This window comes from Corythoichthys intestinalis, chromosome 9 (assembly GCF_030265065.1).
Source record: "Corythoichthys intestinalis isolate RoL2023-P3 chromosome 9, ASM3026506v1, whole genome shotgun sequence".
Classification (NCBI taxonomy): domain Eukaryota; kingdom Metazoa; phylum Chordata; class Actinopteri; order Syngnathiformes; family Syngnathidae; genus Corythoichthys; species Corythoichthys intestinalis.
In genome coordinates, this window is record NC_080403.1 from 40511821 (window position 1) to 40531432 (window position 19612).

General features: G+C 39.4%; 1 protein-coding gene across 4 annotated transcripts in view; it reads left to right on the top strand.

The window, feature by feature from the left end:
* pmela (premelanosome protein a) overlaps positions 1–19612 on the top strand; it is a 40487-nt gene that overhangs the window by 5818 nt on the left and 15057 nt on the right. The window contains exons 2-8 of one of the 4 annotated variants that reach the window (XM_057846426.1): positions 5003–5141; positions 9406–9501; positions 9604–9750; positions 10932–11066; positions 14415–14576; positions 16254–16538; positions 16998–17720. In XM_057846426.1, coding sequence (XP_057702409.1) covers positions 5084–5141; positions 9406–9501; positions 9604–9750; positions 10932–11066; positions 14415–14576; positions 16254–16538; positions 16998–17720 — 1606 coding nt within the window. In that variant the 5' untranslated portion in view covers positions 5003–5083. Of the gene's footprint in view, positions 1–4970; positions 5142–6367; positions 6770–9405; positions 9502–9603; positions 9751–10931; positions 11067–14414; positions 14577–16253; positions 16539–16997; positions 17721–19612 lie in introns of those variants that run through there. The other 3 variants (XM_057846427.1, XM_057846425.1, XM_057846424.1) reach the window with 3 other exon arrangements.

Consider the following 19612-nt stretch of genomic DNA (forward strand, 5'->3'; position numbering starts at 1 on the left):
CCAGGGCTCAGAAAAAAATGGTTGTGGAAAAAAAAGGATGCTATTGATTTGCCATTCGCCTGCACGTCTTGTGACACACATGCTCACATAGCTGAAAAGTCATACGTCATACGTACTGTGGGCATGGGTTAAAATTGTGTGCAGAATTAGTTGATTTTTCTGGAACAAACTCTCTTCTGTCATTGAAACACCTAAAAGTACAAAACCTACTGGATACCCTGCAATTGCATGTCACCTGTTCAATAATAGATATTCCATTCCTCAAAAGCAGGTCATTGAAACTGTCAGTGCCATCAAAATGAGAAATTTTGACATCATTCTTTATTACCAAGCTTGTCCAATGGCTTTTTGTCATGTTTTCATTATGGCTTCTCTGACTGTATTCCAATGCAAAAAAAAAAAAAAGATCAGAACTCAGTGACAATTCTACTTGTCCAGAAATTTGAACATTTTCTGTAAAGTTACACATTGTTGTAGTTACGGGAGTAAGTGACCACCATGATAATGAGTATGGGTGTTTCATATTTTTACTGCGTATGCTCTTTGCAATTCTACAGCATTGTGCAAAAGAAAAATACACTTTTGGTATTTTATCTGATATTTTTTGATGATATATTAAGATCTCTAAATTTTACTCTTTTGCACTTATACTATTTGTCCTGTAAATAGCTCAATTTTGTTATACAATTGTACAATGACAGTAAAGGCATTCATTCTGTGCACAAATGTGAACAACATAAAAGCACAAAATGAAACCAGACATTCCTGTCTGTTTGTCTGCATATTTTTATCTGCATCACAAGAGATATTATCCTTTACAAGTAAATATCTCCTGGAGTGGTGACTCTACTGTGATGTCGTCACATGCTGCATCCATGGCTGCTGGCAGGGCCATTTATGCTGGTGGAAGCCAGTCATAAACCTTCCACCTCATATTGAAGAAAACCCTCAATCAGATAAAGGAATGGGGAATGCTTGACAGGATTTGATAACTAGTTCAACATGTAGTGACTCAAGCTATAAATTGAATATTTCACTGGGAATGACTATTCATGAGCATAATATATCCTGACTGATGACAACACATGAACAATGATAATTTATTTAAAAAAAGAGAATTGAGAATTGCATGAAAACATTGGGTACATTTCCAAACGTATTAGCAATTTGTTTAGTTGAAGTAGAAATTGTTAGTATGATGGTTGCCATGGTATGATGGTATGATCAGAAGCGTCACGTCCCATTAGGCAAACCAGGCAATTGCCTAGGGCCCCCAGCCAGTTGGGGCCCCCAGAGGTCCAACAGATTTAGCACACGCAGCTTTACAGCACTAATGCAGTGACAAGTGTAGGGAGTGTTTCAATATCATGGAATCATTTGGCAGATTATCTAACAATTCTGTTATCAATCCCAATCAGCACTAACCATGTCACGTAGCTTATACATGTTTAAGAAAGTCCAATCAGCTATTAAAACCACATGATTGTTTAAAGAGTGACTCACCAAGTACTCTCTGGAAAGTCCTTGCCGAGTTGTTTTACGTTGATTTTCACAGGCCACCTCATTATCCATGTGACTACTTAAAGAAATTGAGATTTTCCCCAAAAAGTCTATTAATGGGTCTATCGTATTCCTCGTCGAATACTATATCAGAAAAATATAACATATATGCATCTAAAATAATCCTAAACGATTAATACTCCTTTTAGTTCCTTGGGTATGCGTACGTTCCCATAGCAACCAGTCTTGTTATTGTCCAATGTCACAAGTGCTGCGTATTCTGGGAGTGAGAATAGGCGTAAGGTGCACATTTTGAGCAGAGGACGTCCACCTGTTAAAATGTGTGCATCTGTGAACGAATGTACAGTGCCCTCCATAATTATTGGCACCCCTGGTTAAGATGTGTTTTTTAGCTTCTAATAATTTTTTGTTTATTCAAATAACATGGGACCTTAATGGAAAAAAAGAGAAAAATCCAACCTTCAATACAAGTGCATTTATTCAGTGGGGAAAAAATCCCACATAAAGAAAAAATTATTTGACATCAAATAATGTGTGTGACAATTATTAGCACCCCTGGTGTTAATACTTTGTACAACCCCCTTTTGCCAACAAAACAAGGTCTGGGGACTGAGATGGCCATGGGAGGAGCTTGATTTTGTGTCTGGTGAACCATTTCTGTGTAGATTTTGCCATATGTTTGGGGTCAGTGTCTTGCTGAAAGACCCAGTGACTACCCATCTTCAGCTTTCGGGCAGAGGGCAACAGATTTTAATTTAAAATGTCCTGGTATTTCAAAGCATTCATGATGCCATGCACCCTAACAAGGTTCCCAGGGCCTTTGGAAGCGAAACAGCCCCACAGCATCACTGACCCACCCCCATACTTCACAGTGGGTATGAGGTGCTTTTCAGCATGCGCATCTTTCGTGGCACGCCAGACCCACTTAGAGTGTTAATTGCCAAAAAGCTCAATCTTGGTCTCATCTGACCAAAGCACATGGTCCCAGGCTTCAACTGGGGCAAAAGGGGGTTGTACAAAGTATTAACACCAGGGGTGCTAATAATTGTGACACACATTATTTGATGTCAAATAATTATTTCTTTATGTGGGATTTTTTCCCTACTGAATAAATGCACTTGTATTGAAGGTTGGATTTTTCTCTTTTTTTCCATTAAGGTCCCATTTTATTTGAATTAAAAATATATATCAGAAGCTAAAAAACACATCATTACCAGTGGTGCCAATAATTATGGAGGGCACTATAAGTACATCCATATGAGTCAGTGTAAAGTGTTTAGTTTTTACAAATTTTATGGCCAAGATGACCGCATGTGCATGCAGCGCGCATTCGCACCCCCCACCTTTGTGTTCATCATACTGCGCGAGTATGTACTGTATGTGTGTCACGTGCCTCAGAATGGCCCCATGTTGCTTGTTGCCTGGGGCCCCCAGGGACCCTTGCTACACCTCTGCAAATGACAATGCGTTGCAAAGGTTGAACTAATAATTACCATAATTTTCACACAATAAGTCGCATCTGATTATAAGCCGCCACTCACAAAATTTGGCACGAAAACAGCATTGGTCCATACATAAGCCGTACTGGACTATAAGCAGCAGCTGTCCTCACTGTATTATGGGATATTTACACCAAAACATATTAACCGGCAAGACTTTATTTGACAGCGGTGTCAAAAGACAAAATGAACCACCATGAAGCTTTGAACCAACTGGCTGCAAAGCTTCATTGCTTCAAGAAGCTTCATTTGGCCATCCCTGCTCCCTTGGGGGAGACAGTCAACCTCTGCTGCCACCTGCTGTCAACACTGTTGTTGTCCAAAATGCCTCCTAGCATGCATTGCAGAGCTACAGATGTAAATAACAATCAAAAATTATGTTCTGTGCTATTTTTTTTTCTTCAGTTACTATTCCAGATTTTTCAGTAATTGCTAGTTATGGTATTTGGTAACACTTTATTTGATAGTGGTGCCATAAGACTGTCATTAGAATATCGTAATTATTAGAGATGTCCGATCGATCGGGTCCGATCACGTCATTTTCAAAGTATCAGAATCGGCAAAAAAATATCGGCCATGCCTTTTTTTAATATATATATATATTTTTTTAATTAAATCGTTTTCTAATTGTATTTAACGTTACAAACATAATATGTTACACTCATCCAGAGTTTTTAGTTTAGGCTTAAGGTAGGGTTATCAAATTTATCCCGATAACGGCGGTAATTAATTTTTTTTAAAGATGTATCACGTTAAAATATTTAACGCAATTAATGCATGCGCTGCACGACCCACCCAGCGCATTGTCGCTCTCAATTTGTAATGGCGCCGTTTTACCTATATAGAGCGATAAAAGGCAGTGTAAAATGAGTAGAGTGAATTTTGGCAGCCTTTGGAGCCTTTTTTTAATTGGCTAAAGCCTTGCAATCCCTCTCCCTACGATTAGAAATATCATGGGAAGCAATGTGGAGAAGCAAGGTAGCAAATGATCTTTTTCTTAATACCTTATATTATTTCCCAACGCAGAGAAGATATATCAATTGGTAGCACTACGCACAGTCATGGTTCCACTTCCCATCATGCATTTGGGCATGGCTACAGTATCATTTACTGAAAGCTCAACAAATACACAAGATGGCAATATTTAGTCACAATATACAAAGTCACAAGTCTTTCTATCTGTGGATCCCTCTCACAGAAAGAATGTTAATAATGTAAATGCCATCTTGAGGATTTATTGTCATAATAAACAAATACAGTACTTATGTACTGTATGTTGAATGTATATATTCGTCCGAGTTTCATTCCTTTTTTTTCTTAATGCATTGCCAAAATGTATATGATCGGGAAAAATTATCGGGAATGATTGGAATTGAATCGGGAGCAAAAAAAAAGCAATTGGATCGGGAAATATCGGCAGATACTCAAACTAAAACGATCGGGATCGGATCGGGAGCAAAAAAACATGATCGGAACAACCCTAGTAATTATGACATGACACTGTCAGATGTCATTTAGTGTTATCCGGCAAATTACCTCACTTTTGAATGGATGTAAAAGGGCCGCTGTCAAATAAAGTGTTACTTATTAACCCAAATAAATCAAGAAATAAGCCGCACCGGACTATAAGACATAGGATTCAAAATGAGGGAAAAAAGTAGCGGTTTATAGTCCGAAAATTACTATACTTGAATTTTTATTCCGATGTCAGTAAAACAGTAAAGTGACTGAGAAAAACTGTATGAATCAATGATTTAAAAATAAATTTGAATTTGATAAGTACAATACAGGTTCTAATGAATAACAAATAAACAAACAAATAAATGGAAAAATAATTTCATTAATATTTACGCAGATTAAATGTGGTGTAAAAGGTGGGCGTGCCCGTTAAAAGACCAGCAGTGATGTCAGGGAGTAGAACAATGTTTATGTTAATTCCGGTTCAGGAGCCTCTTAAAGAGAGTGAGAGAACTTTTTCAAAGTCTCTGTAGGTGTTGCGCTTGGGTGCTGGAGCGATTGGTGAGGTCTGGGGTTCTGGGACAAGACACACAGCCTAAGATAAGATGAAGACGCTGGTGCTGCTGCTGATGCCTCTGGCTTTGGCAACTAACACTCCTCAAAGTAAGTACAATTTTTCAATCTTTTGTAAGCCAATTTCAGCATCATTTACCTTGATGTTCAATGTGATAGTTCTTTAAATAATAATAAAAAAGAAATTACCACGACTAACAGGATTCCAAACACACAATGCCTCTCATTAATTTGAAGCACGTCAGTCTGTTCCACTTAATTATGTATATTTGGAGACCCAAGTTAAGGAACAAATGTAACATTTCACACCTTGTGTCACACTGGTGAATTCATAGATAGATACTACATAAAAAGACAGATAAACGGACAGACTGACCAGAAAAGAGACAGAATGTGCCGGGTTTTTTTGGAACTCATTGAACAGCAGAAATATCGCATAACTGTGCTTAGATTTTAACCATATTTATCATTAAATCCAACACTGATGTTTCCATTTGCAGGATAAACCTACCACATTTTCCACAATCTAAAACCCCTAAGGTTACTGTCAAAATCAAACATATTCATGGTCATGGTTAGATTACCGTGTAAATCAAACTTCACGATGATTATCTGGATTCCCATTAACCACAGTTTGCTTTGGTGTAGTCCAAATTCAAAAGCACATGCACACCCAGATGCAAGAGTGTGGGATCCCTCATTCCTGGAGTGAAGATTACTGATGTTGCTGCTCAGCTGATGGTCACATGAAAAGGCTTTAGGGGGATTGCAGGTCGTATGACTTGCGCCGCCTTGACTACCCCCCTACAACTTCAAAGTCATTGACCACTTCTTGTTCTCTATGGCTTTCATAAGCAAGTGTATGGCTTCAAAAAATTGATTCGATTGAATGCATTATTTGAATATCTAGTATGAAAATCAGGATTTCCTATGAGGTGCTGTTAAAGTTAATAATCTTGACCACAACTGCACTTAGAATAAAACTGACATGTTACAGGTTACAGTGGAACCCCGTAACACGAGCACCTCATAAGTTTTTCACAATACGATCATCATCAAAAGCTATGCGAGTGAACTTTAACCATACAAGCACCAGAAAAGCCTTTTTCGCTTGGCGTGTCCGACTGCCTCGGCATCCGGCTAAGAGGCACGCGAGCTCTCTGTTTCGCTTTGTGTCTCCAAGTGTCTCGGCGTCTCACTAGGTGGCATGCAAGCACTTCGCCCACCTCTTGCTCATCCTAATTGCCTTCGGTGATAGTATCGAAGTGCATCCAAATAATTTGTGCTTACAAGTGAACATTAAAGTGCTTGTGACACGAAAAAGCATGTTTATTTCATAATACACGTGGTATTTTATGCTCCTGAATGATATGGACCGCTTGGATGTGTGTGGAAGCGATCGCTATATTTATTTAGTTTTTTGAATCCCGCGCCAGGAAAATGAGTGACTTCCGGCTTCGGTCTCGCATTGAGGAGGAGGGCGCTGTGACGTGTACGGTAGAAGACGTCCTCTTCACGCTACAGTGTACTGTTGTGTATGAGGACGAAGGATTCAGCTGATTTTGCGGATTAATACTTTTATTTTTTGCATCACGCCAGCCAAACGGCTGCAGAAAAATCATTCTGTATGCGGGAGAGGCGTATGCGCCTTTTTGGAGTTTCAAAAGGTTCCCATTCACCGTGGATATTTACTGTGGGACCATTGGACTTACAAGGAAGTGAGTAAACATCTTGTTTTGTATTATGTCAAATACGAATACAGTGATTACAAAGTAAACACTATAAAATTCCTTTAAATAAAGGACTACTTACGTTTGATCATTGATAGGCATGTAAAAAGCTATCCTCACGCTCATTAGCAGTTAGCTGTTAGCACGTTAGCTACACAACATTTCCAGCCACCCTCCTCCAGGGAACGAACTGTAAATTGCTCTCCGCCGGGCGGTTTGCCGATCCGCAAAGAAACTCGACAACCGGGTCGTCATGTCAAATAATACAGGCTAGTTATGTGTGATTTTCCACTTCGAAGACTTTGAAACATCCCTCGGTTCGGGTTAGCATGTCGGCTAGCTGTCACTCCTTCTGGTCTGTTTACATTCTCCGAAGCCGGGGAAGGGAAATGACATATGTCCGATTTAGGTGTCATAAAATATCGTTCGGCAGGTGTGACAGTAAAGGTAAAGTCGACTGTTTTGACCATTATGGAGTAATTTTGCCATGTCGTCTTGAATAAATGGATTTTTATTATTTTATATTCCATTTAGCACAAGTTATTTGTCATGACCATGCCATTTATTTAGCAATTGGGGAAAGTACTTGGGTAAAAAGAATATCCTGTAAAAATATTGAAGTAAAGAGACAGAAACAATGACATTTTGCCGCTCTCTTCGTCGCGTTTTCCTCATTGTGAATAGTTCCCCCTCGACGGGCTGACTGGTCCTTCTCAAGCCATTTATATAGCTATTGGGGAAAAATACTTGGATAAAAAGAATATCCTGTAAAAATATTGAAGTAAAGAGACAGAAACAATGACATTTTGCCGCTCTCTTCGTCTCGTTTTCCTCATTGTGAATAGTTCCCCCTCGACGGGCTGACTGGTCCTTCTCAAGCCATTTATATAGCTATTGGGGAAAATACTTGGATAAAAAGAATATCCTGTAAAAATATTGGGAGTAGAGAGACTGAAACAATGACATTTTGCAGCTCTCTTCGTCTCATTTTCCTCGTTCTGAACAATTCCCCCTCAATGGGCTGAATAGTAAAACCGATGAGCCTAGTCTACCGCTGACGTCATCCACCTGTTGGGGACGCTAAAGCCCTATAATTGTAGGCGTGGCTAACCGGCAGATTAAAAGACTAATTTCTCGTCATCTGCGCTTTGCTAAATTGTTGTATATGGTCGAATCGTCTCAAAATATGATTCTAATTCACATAATAATGCCATTTAAGACTTTTTTTCTGGTGTCGTATGCTCTTTAACCATGTCCTCCAAGAAAATGGTGACCAAAGACAAAGAAGAATAAGAAAACATAAAAAGATTGTGCACGTTAGCGATATTTGTAATGCGTATTAGCATTCTAGTTCAATCATCTGGAAAGATCCCGTTCATACAGTGTATCACAAAAGTGAGTACACCCCTCGCGTTTCTGCAGATATTTAAGTACTGTATATATTTTCATGGGACAACACTGACAAAATGGCACTTTGACACAATGAAAAGTTGTCTGTGTGCAGCTTATAAAATACACTTAATTTATTTTCCCCTCAAAATAACTCAAAATATAGCCATTAATAGCCAAACCCCTGGCAACAAAAGTGAGTACACCCCTTAGTAAATACGTACATCCCTAAATGTCCAAATTGAGTACTGCTTGTCATTTTCCCTCCAAAATGTCATGTGACTCGTTACAGGAGTGCTGTCAGCATTGCTGCAGAGATTAAAGAGGTGAGGGGTCAGCCTATTAGTGGTCAGACCATACGCCGCACTCTACATCAAATTGGTGTGCATGGCTGTCACCCCAGGAGGAAGCCTCTTCTGAAGACGGTACACAAGTAAGCCCGCAAACAGTTTGCTGAAGACATGTCAACAAAGCACATGGATTACTGGAACCAAGTCCTATAGTCTGATGAGACGGATGGGCTTTCTTGTGTACCGTCTTCAGAAGAGGCTTCCTCCTGGGGTGACAGCCATGCACACCAATTTGATGTAGAGTGCGGCATATGGTCTGTGCACAAACAGGCTGACACCACCACCTCTTTAATCTCTGAAGCAATACTGACAGCACTCCTGTAATGAGTCACATGACATTTTGGAGGGAAAATGACAAGCAGTACTCAATTTGGACATTTAGGGATGTACGTATTTACTAAGGGGTGTACTCACTTTTGTTGCCAGGGGTTTAGCTATTAATGGCTATATTTTGAGTTATTTTGAGGGGAAAATAAATTAAGTTTATTATAAAAGCTGCACACAGACTACTTTTCATTGTGTCAAAGTGCTATCTTGTCAGTGTCGTCCCATGAAAAGATATAGTTAAATATCTGCAGAAATGCGAGGGGTGTACTCACTTTTGTGATACGCTGTAAATGAATTGCTTTTATACTTTTAATTTCTTTTTCAGATTATTTAGCCCTAGAAATGATGCCTTGAATTATTATAAATTATTAGGAGGTCATAGGAAGTGCTGCACACATTAACTGGAATTAAATGATTTCTTATGGAGTTAATACATTCTTTACACGAGCGCATTCACCTTTGTCGTGGAACGGATTGTGCTCGTATCATGAGAATCCACTGTATTTTGATATTATCATTGAATGCTTTTTCACAATTCAATGATTTATTTTCCCCCAGGGCCTCGTAGTCAATTCACACGTTACCGCTCATGGAACTCCCGCATGTATCCCGTATGGAAAGATGGAGACCCAAGGTTTCGAAATTGTTGGTCTGGTGAGGATGATCATACGCTGTTGAGTTTCTACAATATAATTTTTCACAATATAAATCATGTAAAGTTATATATATATATTTTTTTAACTTCATCTTCTTCAGGTGGACAAGTTACATTTGATCTGAAGAACGATGCCCCTACGCTTCTTGGAGCAAAATCAACCTTCAGCATTAATCTTAATTTCCCTCCAAACCAAACAGTGCTAGCCGATGGTCAAGTAGTCTGGGCACGTAACTGCACTATTGATGGTAAGTTCTGAAATAAAGTTGTTTCATAATGCGCAGAAGTGAACACATTTTTATTGTAATCTGTCATGGTTTACAACTACACATCATATGGCGGAAAACACAGAAAAGGCTGAAAAAGGAGCTTCTGCTCTTGCACCCCTCTTTAAAATAAACTGCTGTATTTTAAGCCAAAAGAACTGCTGTGTTTGATAGAACAATATGTCTATATGCTGCCATAGCAGTTTCATGGCGCATTAAGCCCCCAAACTATTTTTAATCTGTCCGGTTTTACCCTGGAGACCCCCGCTTACAGACACCGCGCAACCGCTTTTTTTTTTTTTCAACCCAGCCATAAAAAGAAGGCAAGTAATTATATCTATTATTCGAAATGTCAATCATTTTTAGCTTAGAATCATTAATTGATGTTTAATATTTATCTTGGAAAAAAAAAAAAAAAAGACTTTATAAAATTATTCACTCACATATTTTAAACTTTTAAACAAATTAGTTCACAATGAAAAAAATGGTGACTGTAAAAACGTCACAGATATCTACCTCATAACTATCGCTTAATTGTATATTTTTTTGTTACTGTCGCATTTTCTCCGATATGTTAGTTGATAAAATAATCGATACAAACAAAGAAAAATTGGGGGAAAAAAAACGTTTAAAAGGGTAAATATAAGAAGAAAATCTCGACCAATCCTTAACGTCTGCGATTTCTGCTTGGTGACCCTTGTTATTTTACCATGTTTCACCCATAAAATCCCCCCAAAAATCCAGCTGTGGCCATTCACAGCTGTGTGTTGACACTCAGTGATACATGGTACATGGAGTTTTTGGATCGAAACAAGGTAAGTACGCGATAATATCTCGTTAAAGTCATGGCGTCTGTAATTCTGCTCTCGCGTGCTCTCACCTACAGATAGGGTTTTTGTTTTTAAAACCCTTTTTTTTTTTTTTTTTTTTTTTTTTTCCAAAATGCCCTCCTGTTCAAAATTTTTCCTCCCCCAGAAAATTGAGATTTTAAGCTTTCCAATGATGTCTCACACATGCATATAAGACAATTTTGAAAGTTGGCAAAACTGGGGGTCTCATAGCAGAACTTCAAGTCACCTGAGTGTTTTCCGCCATATACGTGATATGTAGATGTGTTTGTAATACTGAGTCGGATGCGTTAACCTATAAATCCTTACTCACAGGCCAGCAGTTTCAGGCGGGCCAGGCTGTATATCCAGACCAGAATAATGAGATGACTGGAGTTTTCCCGGATGGCACGGCTTTCACAACATCCCGGGATAGGAAGCCCCGCTATGTCTATGTGTGGAAGACATGGGGTAAGACTATTCCAATAACTTAATTAGCAAAAAAAAATTTAAAGCCATGATAATTCAGAAAAAGTACACAGAAATAGTTTCAGTGGAACAAAAAACTGTTTAATAAATTTCGACATTTTCGCAGTGTCTAATGTGTACATAAATATCAGAAAAAAGGGCCGTTTGAAGTCCTCAATACTCGGTTGTAATACTGAAGCTTCGAGGTGTTACACAAGTGACCAAACATTTGCACACGTACATGTACAATAAGTCTCTTAATTATATAATAGCATTTGTTGTTGAGCTGTTGTTGCCACACCATCTTATAACAATAATTTCTGAGCAGTTCCATTGTTTTCTAAACAATTAGTTTTGTTTAGTGAGGTTGGGTGGGAAGATACTATTTACCTTACTATAAGGTGGAAAAGGAAATTGCTCTAAATTACAATAGGTGTATAAGTTTCAATCATTGGTTTTGATTACAATTGTAACACAAGGGCGTAGGTTTGAATAGGAAAGGTAGGGACATAACACTACCAACTTTTCAGGATGCTCAAATTGTCCCCACCAACTTTTAAGAAGCATTATTTGCATTATATAATGAGTTCATTTATATAGGTCATTGAGATTGTCTTCCCATATGTTATAAGGACAGAATTCAATTAACCCTAGCATTATTAAGTGAATTATTTTCATTATGTTCAGACTTACATGTACCCCTTTTCACTTGCTGAATGTGCCGGGCCATTTTCCCCCCTCAAACGCACGTTTGATTGACTGATGACTTGTAGTTATTTAAAATGTATTTATTCATTTTCTACATTTTTTTTTTTTTTTTTTTTTTTAAATATTTGCAGCCTATGCAGAATTTATTTTCAGATAATCATACAGTAATCATAGTCGAGGTAAAACATTTTCATACTTTGTTGAGTTTGGCTGTACTTATGGACAAAAGCAGTCGTGTTTTACCTGAAGCAAGGCTCCATTTTTTAATTTTTTTGTTATACCCTGACTAAGATTTTTTTTTAGTTATATTTAATTTCTTTATTTTTTAGACAGACAAAGTTCAGTGGTCTTAAGACAAATGTTTTTTTTGGGGGGGATTCCTGGATAGTTAAGAGATTATTTTATTTTTATTATAAGTTTGTATTTATTGTGTATGTTGATATACCCGTAATTTTTGGACTATAAGGCGCACCTGACGCTAAGCCGCAACCCACCAAATTTGACACAAAAATGGCATTTGTTATTAATAAACCGCACTGGACTATAAGCCGCAGCTGTCCTCACTGCAATATGGGATATTTACACCAAAAAATATTAACCGGTAAAACTTTATTTGACAGCGGCATCACAAGACTGTCATAAGACCAAATGAACCCCCTTGAAGCTTTGAATCAATTGGCTGCAAAGCTTCATTGCTTCAAGAAGTTTAATTTGGCCGTTACTGCTCCCTTGAGAGAGAGAGTCAACCTCTGCTGCCACCTGCTTTTCACACTATTGTCATCCAACATGCCTCGTAGCATCTGTTGCAGTGCTACAGACGTAAATAACAATCAAAAATCATTTTCTGTGCTAATTATTTCTTCGGTTACTGTTCCAGTTGTTTCATTAATTGCTAGTTATAGTATTTGGAAACACTTTATTTGACAGTGGTGCCATAAGACTGTCATAAGACCATCATAATTATGACATGACACTGCCATGAGTATTAATAACTGCTTATGACATATCATTTTGTGTCATCCAGCAAATTATCTCTAGCTATTACCGTAATTTCCTGAATATAACGGGCACTTTTTTTCCCCCAAAATCAACTTGTAAAATCATGATGCGCATTATAAACGGGTACATGGATGGAGACAGAAATATGTATGTATTACATGTATATAAACCGATTTTTTTTATTTACACGGCCACGTTGTGTTGAAGAAACGTATGCGGCGACCCGTTGCCGACCATTACGGTATGTGACGTCACCATTTTGTTTCAGTAATACTTCACTCTAATCGGCCGAATGATTTCGTCTGTGTTAAATTCTGCTTTTTTCACTCTTCATAAAGCACATAATTTAGTTTCTTGAACTCATTTGAGGCGACGTTTATTGCAGGTCCGCAACTCGGACCATAACAAACGTAAGCACACAGACTTACTGTGTCCGTCAACTATATCTGTCCCTCGGGAAACTCAACTCAAATAACAATAGTTCCTATTGTTGCTGTCGTGTTGACAGCGATGAGCTCTCACGGATTTCCGACTTACGTTCTCACTTTCATTTTACCGTATCAATCCATGGAAGAAACATTTATTCATCATGATGAAACGAGCAAGTTATACAGCAGCCTTTAAAAGAAAAGACACATCTGTTTTGTTTTCTCCTAGATTCTGGTAAGTTGGAGAAGTTGTCAAATCATATTATTACCGTAAATATTGTCAGTTTATGGTAATGTTTTGAACTACCAATGTGCTATGCTTGTGCTGTGTTTCACCAGTCAGTAAAATGACATTTCTGTATCTGTACACGAACTCTGTTTTCTTGTATTCTTCTATTTATTGTTGCTAAAATTAGGGTGCGCGTTATAAACAGGTACAATAATTTTCCCTAGATTTTACAAGTAAATTTGGGGTGCGCATTATACACGGGCGCACCTTATATTCGGGAAATTACGGTATCTATAAATCAACAAAAAAGGCCGCACTGGACTATAAGCCGCAGGATTCAACTTGAGGGAAAAAATTTGCGGTTTATAGTCTGAAAATTACGGTAATTTATGGTCTAATATTCCAATTTTAAAATTTGCAAATAAAATCAGGACATTTTTTCTGGAAGTTTTCAAAAAGTTTCTTTAGTAGTTTCTGAAAACAAAGGTTTGAATCGAACGTTGTACCGCCTGATCTTTAGTAGTTTCTGAAAACAAAGCTTTGAATCGAACGTTGTACCGCCTGAACCTATATGCGTGAAAGTTAGTATAGATCAATACAGTTTTATTTTGCATTGATCATTTAGCCTATCAATTAATTAGGCGCATATCCGTGAGGAATTTAGCCTTAACCCTGTTTACGCAATCTGTTCTGTCTTATTAATGTCCCATTACATGCAGGTTATGCTGTTATTTCGTCCCTACCAATGTTGAGACCAAACCTAGGCCCTTGGTCAAACAAAATCCATAGTTAAAATGCTGATAAGATAAGAGCAGCTGTGATCGTATTAATCGTTACTAATACGAGCATGAGCATAATGCACTTATAGTTAATAGATGGTTGGAAATGACAATACCAAATATCTTGACATTATTATATTATTACATTATTATGACATTTGGAATAGTTTGGGCAATATTAACTTGTATTTCTGAATACATGTTTCAGGAAAGTTCTGGCAGGTGGCAGATGGACCTTCCAGCTCGCTTACCATCTCCACAGATGGTGTCTCCCTGGGCTCCTACAGCATGGAGGTTGTCATCTACCACTGTCGTGGAAAAAACAAATTCATCCCCCTCGGCTACGCCTCCACAGTCTTCACCGTCACAGGTGACCCATTGAACCAAGCCGAACCTTTCTTACAGTGTTGTGAGAAAGTATCTGAACCTTTTGGAATGTCTCACATTTCTGCATGAAATCACCATCAAATGTGATCTGATCTTTGTCAAAATCACACAGATGAAAAACAATGTCTGCTTTAACTAAAACCACCCAAACATTTATAGGTTTTCGTATTTTAATGAGGATAGTTTGCAAACAATGACAGCAGGAGGAAAAATAAGTAAGTGAACCCTCTGCCTAAGGAGACTTAAATAGCAATCGAAACCCATTTTTACCAAACAATTTAAGAAAGGTGTCTATCCAATCACAGATGAGTGGTTTAAAGCTGAGCTGCCCACTATAAAGCACACACCTGTTAAGGATTGTCTTGATGAGAAGCATTGCCTGATGTGCATCACGGCTCGGTCAAAAGAACTGTCGGAAGACCTGCGATCAAGGATTGTTGATTTGTATAAAGCTGGGAAAGGATACAAAACCATCTCTAAAAGTCTGGATGTTCATCATTCGAAAGTCAGAGAAGTTGTCTACAAATGGAGAGAGTTTGGCACTGTTGCTTCTCTCCCGAGGAGTGGCCGTCCACCAAAGATGATGCCAAGAGTTCAGCACAGAATACTCAGAGAGGTAAAAAAAATAACCCTAGAGTGTCTGATAAAGACTTATAGAAATCACTGGCACAGTCCAATATCTCTGTGCACTCATCAACTACATGTAAAACTATGGCCAAAAATGGTGTTCATGGGAGGACTCCACGGGGGAAGCCACTGCTGTCTAAAAAAAAAATTGTTGCTTGTTTAATCTTTGCAAAAAGGCACTTGGACACTCCACAGAAGTCGGGGCAAAATATGTTGTGTACCGATGAAACCAAAGTTAAATTTTTGGGAGTAACGTACAACGTCATGTGCGAATGAAAAATGGAAACGCTCACCAACATCAACACCTCATCCCAACTGTGAAACATGGAGGAGGGAGCATCATGATTTGGGGCTGTTTTGCTCTCTCAGGGCCTGGACAACCTGCAATCATTAATGGAAGAATAAATTCAAACGTGTATCAGGATGTTTTGCAGGAAAACCTGAGGCCTTCTGTCAAACAGTTGAAGCTAAAAAGAGGATGGAAGCTGCAACAAGACAATGATCCAAAACATAGGAGTAAATCAACTTCAGAATGGTGTCAGAAGAACAAAATACATGTTCTGGAGTGACCAAGTCAAAGTCCAGACTTAAACCCCATTGAGATGCCGTGGCATGACCTAAAGACAGAGATTCATGCCAGACATCCTAGGAATCTGGCTGAACTACAGCAGTTTTGTAGAGAATAATGGGCCAAGATTAGTCCTGATCGATGTTCTAGAGTGAGCTGCAGCTACAGGAAGCGTCTGGTTGAAGTTATTGCTGCCAAAGGGTGGGGGGGGGCACAAAATATCAAATGTGATGGTTCATTTACCTATTTTGCCACCTTCTGTCATTGTTTGCATACTATCCTCATTAAAATATGAAAACCTATACATTTTTGGGTGGTTTTAGTTAAAGCACACACTGTTCTTTCATCTGTGTGATTTTGATGATTTCATGCAGAAATGTGAGAAATTCCAAAAGGTTCAGATTCTTTTTCATACCACTGTATCTTAAGTCTTAACACATCTGTATCATGTCTCTCCATTGTCAGACCAAGTTCCCTTCACTGTATCCCTGGCTCAAGTCAATGACATAAACCAAGACGACTCTAACTTCATCCAGAACCGAGCCATTGCTTTCAGCATCAACCTTCATGATCCCAGCCAGTACTTGAGCAGTGCTGATATAAGCTTTAGCTGGGACTTCGGAGACAGCACCGGAACACTAATCTCCAGGGAGCGAACTGTCACGCACACGTATCTTGCAGTGGGGACCTTCAAACCTCAAGTTGTCTTAATGGCCAGCATCCCCAATGGTTGTGTTAACCCTTCTCCTGGTGAGATATGAAATATGGGGCAGTTAACATTAAACATGAAGGTGGGCTACAGGCTATTGCATTCAGGAGAAACATGATGGGTTTAATAGCACACTCATCATTCGCGAAGCTACACTGTAGGTGCATTTTAATTTATGTAAGGCCAATAAAAAAATAATGGCCCTGTTGAAAAAGAATATACAATATGTGAGGTCTGCCTATTCAGCAGTATAAAATAACTGTATTATGTATCTTGCTTGCTTAGCTTGCTGGCTACAGTATTAGATGCAGCTGTAGCTAACACACAAAAATGAAGTTTGAAAAAAAACACATTTATAAATGCAATAGTGATTACTTTGATTGTTCCTTTCAGAAAATTATTCGTTTTATGTTAAATGTTGTGGTTTATATCGAATTAAGATTTGCACTTATTGGGTTCCTATTAGAAAATAAACATGTTCTCTGCACTTTTTCTGTCAGGGGCTCCTGCTGATGCACCTGCTGTACCAGTTGTGGTTGTGACCCCTGCAACAGAACCAGCAACAGCAGAAGTACTTGACCCTGACACTGTCCCAGCCGCAGCTGATCCACCTATTGCAGATGCCGTTCCAGTCGAGGCCTCAGAGCAGCCGGCTGAAGCAGGCGCCGACACAGATAATGCAGAGGCCGCAATTGACACGGGAGCGGAGGAAGTAGAGGCGGTCTCAGTAGCCCCCGCAGCGATTGATGCAGCCGTTGCTCCAGCAGAAGAAGATCCAGCTGCTACTGCTGCAGATGTTGCTCCTGAGGATGCTGCTGCCGTCGAGGTGGCCACTGTTGCGCCTCTTGAACCTGCAGATGAAGGCGCCACTGAAGTGGAAACCGCTGCTGTGGTTGAAGTTACAGAGGAAGCTGCAGAGAATGTGCCCGCACTTGACGCAGCTGCTTCCCTAGCTCCAGTAGCAGAGGGAGAAGAAAATGCAGTAGATGTAGCCGCTACAGTTCTCCCAGAAGCGGTTGTCACCGAAGTCACCGTAGAAGAAGCTGTGGTGGCTGAGGATGGTGCAGAGGTGGTCCAGACTGAAACAGAAGCCCCCGCTGACAATGTTGTAGCCCCTGCAGACACTGAAGACACCACTGTGGAGGAGGCAGTGGCAAATGTTGCTGAAGCAGAAATAACTGAGACGGACAACGATGATGCTGTTGCAACTGCAGCTCCAGCAGGTTAGAAAGTGTCATTATGTCACATGTGCAGGGGTGAAAGTGGCTAGAATTTCTTGCCGGAACGCAAAAAATTTCGACAGAGAGCCAGATTTTTTGGGGGGGGGCAGGTTTTACACATGCATTAGGCTACTACATTACACTTACTGTAACAAGGCAAGGCATACAGTACATGACTGATTTGATCAAAACTACATTTTAATGTAACACGCATGAACAAAATAAGTTCAAATGACTTACATTATGCACAGTGAAATTGAATATATTTTGAAGATAACACAAACATTGACTTTTTTATTTTATATATATAGTATAAGGAAATTCAATTCAATTCAATTTTATTTGTATAGCCCTGGATCACAACAACGTTGCCTCAAAGGGCTTTGCAGAGGCAATATGATACACAATCAGAAACAGCAAATGAAGCAACAAAGATGAATAAATAAATTCAAGTCCTGGGTATACCCCATCCTTAGACCCTCCATGTCGGCAAGGAAAAACTCATAAAAACTCCAGAGTCTTCGGGAAAAAATGAGAAACCTTGGGGAGTACCACAGTCAGGAGAGATCCACTCCCAGGACGGATAGACAGGAAGCCCCAGGACCGCTAATGAGAATTAGCAGGCGAATTTACAATCCGTAAAGATGCAGTGGAGTAAAGGAACAAGAAGAGGTCCATCTAGCCAGATGAGACGGGGGTAGCAACGAGGATGTCCATCCAGCTTGGGGTCCAGACAGTTAGAAGGCTGCAGCTGAAAAATAGCCCCTCCCCTCTGGGGAGGGGGGGAAGGGGACACCGGGTGACTAGTGATGAAGAGACTAGACAACTAGATATTAACATTGGAAAATAGAAATAAAGTAAGATAAGTGGTAGGTAGAGTGAGAAAAAGGAGATATAACTCAGTGGCTGTACTTCCCCCAGCTTTATAGCTTCTAGTGCAGCTTAGACTAAACTTTGAGTCTACTCCGACTTCAACTAGCCTGACCATAAGCTTTGTTGAATAGGAACGTTTTTAATCTAACCTTAAATGTGCAGACTGTCTCGGCTTCTTTAATATTAGCTGGAAGCTGATTCCATAAAACAGGGGCTTGGTGGCTAAAGGCTCTAGCTCCGACAGTACTTTTAGAAACCCTGGGAACTACCAGTAGACCTGCATTCTGAGAGCGGAGTGTTCTGTTGGGGCGGTATGGAACCAGAGCATCGGTGAGATAAGATGGCCCCAACCCATTAATGGTCTTAAATGTAAGAAGGAGGATTTTAAATTTAATTCTAAACTTGACTGGAAGCCAATGAAGGGCCTGTAGCACAGGGTTGCTGCTGCGTTTTGGACAAGCTGAATACCTTTTAGAGAACTTTTAGGACAAGCTGCAAGTAGGGAGTTACAGTAATCCAATCTCGATGTAACGAACGCGTGAATTAATTTTTCTGCATCGCTTTTAGATAAAATATTTCTAATTTTGGCTATGTTGCGCAGGTGAAAGAAGGCCGTTCTGCAGGTTTGTTTAATGTGAGCTTTAAATGATAAGTCAGGGTCGAATAAAACTCCTAGGTTTTTAACTGTGGTGCTGGAGGCTACACTTACATTGTCCAGAGTGACTATCTGGGCAGCTAAAGAGTCTCTCACACTTTTCTGGCCTATTATAAGGACTTCTGTCTTATCAGGATTAAGTAGAAGATAGTTAGTGCTCATCCAGGTATTTATATCTCGGACGCAGGTGCTTAGTTTGTCAACTTGCCTGATCTGCTCAGGTTTAATCGATAAATACAGTTGTGTGTCGTCAGCGTAACAATGAAAGTTAATGCTATGTTTTCTGATGATATTACCTAGAGGAAGCATATACAGCGTAAACAAGATGGGCCCGAGGACCGATCCTTGCGGCACACCATAACTAACT